Source organism: Chrysochloris asiatica, unplaced genomic scaffold (genome assembly GCF_000296735.1).
Source record: "Chrysochloris asiatica unplaced genomic scaffold, ChrAsi1.0 scaffold00031, whole genome shotgun sequence".
NCBI lineage: Eukaryota > Metazoa > Chordata > Mammalia > Afrosoricida > Chrysochloridae > Chrysochloris > Chrysochloris asiatica.
In genome coordinates this window covers 3,037,280-3,044,135 of record NW_006408549.1, presented here as the reverse complement: position 1 = coordinate 3,044,135, position 6,856 = coordinate 3,037,280, and the positions used below count along the sequence as shown (strand labels likewise).

General features: G+C 44.7%; 1 protein-coding gene across 1 annotated transcript in view; it reads right to left on the bottom strand.

Annotated features, from left to right (window-relative positions):
* The window catches only part of NIPAL2 (NIPA-like domain containing 2), a 129,806-nt gene extending 123,912 nt beyond the window's left edge, over nucleotides 1–5,894 (bottom strand). The window contains exon 1 of the mRNA XM_006859189.1: nucleotides 5,751–5,894. Within this exon, the coding sequence (XP_006859251.1) occupies nucleotides 5,751–5,894 (144 nt within the window). The remainder of the gene's footprint in view (nucleotides 1–5,750) is intronic.
* Nucleotides 5,895–6,856: the final 962 nt, after the last annotated feature.

The window sequence follows — 6,856 nt, the reverse complement described above, 5'->3', positions numbered from 1 at the left end:
CTCTGGGCCCAAGAGTCCCCAGGTCTTGCCACACTGCTGGCCAACCAGGTCTTCACCCGGGTTCACAGAAGTCTATTGAACATTGTAGGGCTGTATGTACTTTTACTGTCTATATGGAGTCCTGGTGTGGTGCTGTGGGCTAATGCGCTGGACTGCAAAGTTGCTTTGATCTTTATGATCAGCTCACCAGATGCTCCTTGGAAACTATATATTGGGTTGCTATGGGTCGGAATCGACTGGAATGGCACTTCAACAACAACAACAACATACATTTCATTACTTTTGGGAATGCTAGTGTGGTGCTGCACATTAAGGCGCCAGACTGCAAGGTCAGTTTGAACCGCAAGATCAGTGGCTCAAGCTCACAAGACGCTCCTCGGAAACCCTATACAGGGCTGCTATGGATCGGAACCGACCAGACAGCACTTAACAACAACAACTGTACATACATCTCTAAAAATATCTGATAAAGGTAAAATGTCAAGTTGGATATATAAGGAAGGCAAAGAAAGAAATCAATAAAAATGAGCAAAACAAAATAAAAGGCTTTTTTCTTGGAGTGCTTATAAAAGAAGTGGAGAGGACCTGAGATCTGTCCCCTGCCCTTTCATGATGTAAACATTTGAGAGGTGGTCGTACACTGTGACCAGCAGGAAAGAGATGGATGGTCACAAAACCCAATCAATAAAAGAGTAACATAAAGCTCAATGCAATTTTTCTCCAGAACAGTGAGTGAGACCAACCATGTTCACTTTCCCCCTTACACCGACCCTTCACACCACATCCTTTTCAAGCCTTAGTTACTAAGTATCGACCTTCAGGCACACAATAAAAATACTATAGCTTTGCAATTAAACCTACTAGCTGTAAAATCTTGGGGCAACTGATTTAACACAAGTTTCCTGGTGAGGATAATATGGATCTTAAGAGGTTGCTGGGAGGCTAGGGAGCTATGAGATAATAGCTCTAAAGTGTCACAACATAAATGCATAACAAATATCACTCTGTTCGCCTTTTCCCTGCCAAGTTGTATCAATTTCCCTTTAAATATGTTGACTTTAAAAAATCAAGCCATTGAAAATCAAAAGTTCAAATAAGGGACATAAAAAATTCTGAATTTTCATCTCACTCTATGAAGAATTAACCTTTTGATAATGTCCTTGTCAGTTTGGATATTTAGCATATACAAAAGCATAGAGAACCAACAACTAAAACCCCCGATACAATACAAGGGGGCTTCAAACGTTCATGTAGAATTTCCATCATCATTGAATGTCATTTTTTTTCCACAAACATTCTGAAGACCCCTAGTATTTCTCACACTCATCTTCTAGTAGCCATTCCCTTCCTAGTTTGTCCATTATTTTTATTCAACCACATAGTCTGAAGAAGGTCCCTGAGTGACGGTCGGTGCTCAACTGCTAACCTAAAGGTTGGTGGTTCAAATCCACCCATGAAAGAAAGGTCTGGTAATCTACTTTTGTGAAGATTGTTGTTGCTGTTAAGTACCGTCGAGTAGGTTCTGACCCATAGCGACCCTGAACAGGGTTTCCGAGGCTGTAAATCTTTACAGGAGCAGAAAGCCTCATCTTTCTCCCACAGAGCAGCTGGTAGTTTCAAACTGCTAACCTTGCAGTTCACAGCCCCATTCATAACCACTACACTAAGAAAACCCTACAGAGCAGTTCTACTCTGTAACACATAGGGTCGCCAAGAGTCAGAATTGATTTGACAGCAGTGAGGATGCTGGAGAGTCTCTATTTCACCCCTTTATCTTACAGTGGAAGTCTTGGTGTGGCACAGGACTGCAAGGTCAGATTGAACCACAAGATCAGCAGTTCAAACCCATCAGCCCCTCCTCGGAAACCCTATACTGTGTCGCTATGAGTTGAAATCAACTTGATGGCACTTAACAAAACACAGCAAACCAACTGTGAGGTCTGCAGTGCAAACCATCAGCTGCTCCTTGGAAACCCTACAAAGGATCATGAGTTGGAAGCAACTCAATGGCACTTAACAACAATCATTTTAGCAGTGAGGAAACTGAGCCCTAGAGAAATGAAAGGACTTGCCCAAGTACACCCAGTTAGTTAACTGCAGAGACAAGGCAATAGCTCCTTACACTGCTTGCAAACTGAAGTGCCTACAGTATCGGAAGGGAAAAAGAGGTGAGAGCAAGGAGAGAGGAGGTAAAATGAGGCACACACATCTGGTCTAACACTTCAACTCCCGTTCCCATTTATGTAGGACAGGAGCCCAGTGTTGCTAGAACTTCTCATGTGAGAAAAACATGAACATTTTTTTCAAGAGATGGAAACTTGAAAATTTACATAAATCTACTCATTTTTAAATGTTGGCAATGAGTCAAACATTTTTTAAACCTCTCTGTAGGTCAAACAAGACATATCCGTGGGTTGGATTTAATCCACAGCTAGCCAGAATGAGGCACACTGCTAATCCTAAATTTTTAAAATTTTCTTTTTATTCTTTCACCCTCTGTTCAAAGTACTTCCAATGGCTCCCCACTACCTATAAAATATAGTCCAAACGTCTTAACCTGTCCTTTAAGGTAATCTACCATCTGCCCCCAAACAGTATTTCCACCTTAGAGTCATCTCCTCCTTGCGCTATGACCTCAAGAGTCACTGAATCCTACAGTCTAGAAGTGAGGATGGTGTGGCTTTGTCTCACACACTTTGGACACTTTATCAGAAGTGACCAGTCCCTTGAGAACAACATCATACTTGGTAAAGCAGAGGGTTTAGTGAAACAATGGATGGTCCTCAATCAGATGGGCTGGCACCGTGGCTGAAACAATGGGCTCAAAATAGCAACAGGAGAAGGCATCATTTCATTCTGCTGCACATTGGGTCATTATGAATTACCAACAACACAGAGAAGCACTGCCCGGACCAAGCAGGCTGCTCCTTAGTTCTCAAATATGTGCTATCCATTGTTGGAGGAGAATATTGAAAGCGTCATGAGCTACCAAAAGAACCAACATATCTTGTGTTGGAAGAAGTGCAGCCAGAGTGCTTCTTGGAGGCCAAGATGGCCAAACTTTGTCTCTCACACTTCGGGCATATTGTCAGGAGGGACCAGTCGCTAGAGAAGGATATCATGTTAAGTAAGGTGGAGAGTCGGAGAAAAAGAGGAAGACCCACAGTGAGATGGATTCGCTAAGTGGCAGCATCAGTGGGCTCAAGCGTAGCAACAACTGTGAGGTTGGCCCAGGATTGGGCAGTGTTTCGTTCTGTTGTGCATAGGGTCGCTATGAGTTGGTATTGACTCGATGGCACCTAACAACAACAACTTCAGTCTTCATGCTCTACCCTTTCCTTGAATGCTTCCACCTGTATACTCCTATCAATGAAACCATAGTCATCCTTAAAAGTGTCCAGTTCAAATACTACCTCTCCACGCATTGTTGGCCTCAGCTGGAAGAAAGTTTGCTTTGAATTTCCATAGGACTTTATACCATTCACAGGACACTTACTGCATACTGTTTTGTTTTAGAGTGGCCTTCATAGCTCATTTGCCCAAACACCACGTAGCTCAATAAACATCCTGGAACATCATCCTTTCATACTGAAAATATGTGGCTCACTGCCCTTACAGAACTCTATATTCTAGCTGTATGTCTATGTTGTTAATTGCCACAGAGTCAGTTCTGACTCATGATGACCCATGTGTGCACAGTATTCAGAGCTGTGACCTTTTAGAAGCAGCTCTCCAGGCTACAGGATAAGCAAAGGACTGCTAACTGCAAGGCTGGTGGTTCAAGCCTACCAGCTACTCCTTGGAGACCCTATACAGTCAGAACTGACTTGACAACAGTTAACAACAACAAAAACATTCAGTTAGTGTCCAAAGAGGAAAGACATGGAAAATTAGACTCCATTTTATTTTTGTTGGCCTGGTCAGCATCTCAGGCACTCAAAAACGTTTGTTGAATGAATAAAAAATCCATTTTTGCTTTTGCTTAAAACAAATACAATTACTGAAAAGTTAAAACCTTCACAGATCTATGAGATAGTTTAAATTTGCACAATCATGAGGAAAATTGATACAGTTTTATCTCAAACCAGCAATAGCTTGAATATAGATGAGTAATTTTAGTTAGCATATGTGGTACACACCCTTTCTAATGTGTACAAATACACATTGTCAAAGGCAAGTAAAACCTTGTAAAAGCTATTTGTTAGCATCACATTATGTCACGTGATCTGCATTCGGGTGTTAGTGAGCCAAGACAATCAAGAATTCCAGGAAATGCTCAAGAAAACTAATGACTACAGAGATTTCCACTGTGAAAACAATGTTTTCCCCTGGTTTCGACTATGCCAGATGCCACAGCAGGTCACAATGACCAACCCTCTAATTTCTTTACCAAAAAGAGAAAATTCATTCTTTAGTTTTTCTTGGGAATCCTTTTAACATAAACAGATACACATAAACTGGAAGAACTTCCCATAAAAAGTGACCACTTTCTGTTATATGTTTTGCTGTGTATATTTCCAACAACAAATGTAAATCATTTTTAAAAAAAAGTGATTATTGCCTTTCAACTGTCTGTGGGTGGAAGAATGGAAAATTGGGATAGGTTACATTCAGTGATTGAGAGAGTCTCAGGTTCTCCATTTTCCCATTTCAGCGTCTTTTGTGAGAAAACTAACAAAGCAATAGTCTCCTCTCTGTGTTGAAAATAAGAGTGAACATGCTTATTTTTTCTTGATATAAATAATCTTTTGCATTAATGTTTTTAAAATAAAATTTTAGCATTTGGAAACTAATATTCAAGACACTTTCGAAACCTAAAAGGATTTTAGACTTGATAATTGGTTGAAAATTCCAATCTAGACCAACAGCAACAACTATTGTATCTATTGTGATGGGATTAGAAAGACCCATGGATTTGTTATAGAACAAGAACAAAGTAATACACAGGAAAACCGGAGGAAGTCTGGATGGAATTCCACCATCTCAAGCTTGCTAGCCCTCACTTGAAAGAATATAAATGCAACTACAGGAAGGGCTGGCCAAGGCTCATTTTCTGATTTTAAACCAAGCCAAAAATAAACGGGCAGCTTCAACTCCCTTTGATCTTGTTAAATGTATATCTCCATCGTAAACTGGTGTTGTTTAAGGCTGACAACGTTTTCCCAGAGGGCCAGTGAGAAAGACTGAGAGAGTCACGCAACCGCAACCTGAGAAGATGTGTGTTCCTCACGCGGAAATGGAAGGGCTGTGCAGAAACATTGGGGACACACACGCGCAGAGAATCTGTTACCAGCTGACATTCGGGTGCCCTTAATGAATTCCCTGCTTATGAAAATGATGTGTCACTCTTTTTTTAAAACTGTAAACTGATCCTGGGGTGAATATGAGTGGAGATTCACCCCCACACTCCTAGAATCCTTCCAGAAGAAGGCGGATTCGACTTGAAAGGCGAAACAGAGGTCAGACCGCAGAGCTGGGCGACGCATTGCAATCACAGATGTAGTAGAACGGAAGGCTGGGACACCTCGCTCTCCAACAAGAGGGCTAGTTAAAGTCAGTGTGTGTAATCACCACGTGTCAGCTTCCCACCAGGACACCCCGAGTGTATTCTGAGAGTTGGTGGGAGAGCGGAAGCGGAGCTGGAAGAGCCCCCGAGTCTTTCCTGCCGCCCTTGGATGGCGGGCGCCACGGCACCGCCCTGCTCCCCAGCCCAGCCGGCGGCGGGGGGCGCTGAGGTGACCAGCCCTTACCTGGTTCCTGCGGTACCACTCGCCCGACAGAGAGCCGTTGCCGGGGCCAGGAGCCCCGTACGTGAAGTTCTGGGATAGTTCGTTTAGGGCGGCCAAGGTGGCGTCCCCGGTACCCCAGGAGCCCCCAGGCACCAGCGCCGCCATGAGGTCTCACTCCCCGGGCTCCGGCAGTCACCGGACTCGGCAGCACTGCGAGGCTCGACGGAGGGTGCACGCCCTACCGAGGCCGCTCCGGGTCCCGCGCCGAAGTCACTTCCTGCTTGGTGCCCCAGCGAGGCGGGCGTGCCCAGGCCACCTGGCTCCCGCCCCCGCGTGGCGGCAGGTGCGGCGCCCGCCCGCAGGCCCACCGAGCCCAGCTAGGCCGAGGTGCACAAGGGCAGGCCGGTGGTCTGTGGGCTCCAGGGGCAGTTTGACTCCTACCGCATCCTCAGGCCGCCAGGCTTTTGTGTACAACACCCTCATGAGCGGACTGCCTGGGGAAATCAATGCTCAGTTTGCTCCCCTGTTCCAGCATCAGTCTGCGTGGCCCTCGATGGTCTGCAAATGCTCTTCATTGAAGTGAATAGGGGAGAAAGAAGACACCGACCAACTAAAAGGAATGAAAGTTCATCCCCTCTGTACCTGGCAATCCTGAGTCCGAATCGACTATATGGCAGTAGATTTGGTTTTGGTGTGGCGTTGTAGGATAGCACTGGACCATAAGTTCAGTTTTAACTGCAAGGTCTTCAAATTCATCAACTTCGTATGCAGGGTCACTATGAGTCGAAACCCACTCGATGGCACCTCACACCACCACCACCACCATCATACATGTAAGGTGCCGTGGAGGTGCATGGTTAGGTACTCGACTGCTAAACGAAAGGTCTACGGTTCGGTTCCAACTCAACTGGAAAACCAATTTGAACCTACCATCTAGTACTGGGGAAGTCTGTGGCAGTGTGCCTCCTGTTGTTGTTGTTGTTGTTGTTGTTGTTGTTGTTGTTGTTAGGTGCCGTGGAGTCCGGTCTTACTCAGGGACCCTATGCACAAGAGAAGAAAACATGACCCCCTCCAGGCCATTCTTACAACTGCTGCTGGCTTTGAACCCATTGTAGTAGCCACTGTGT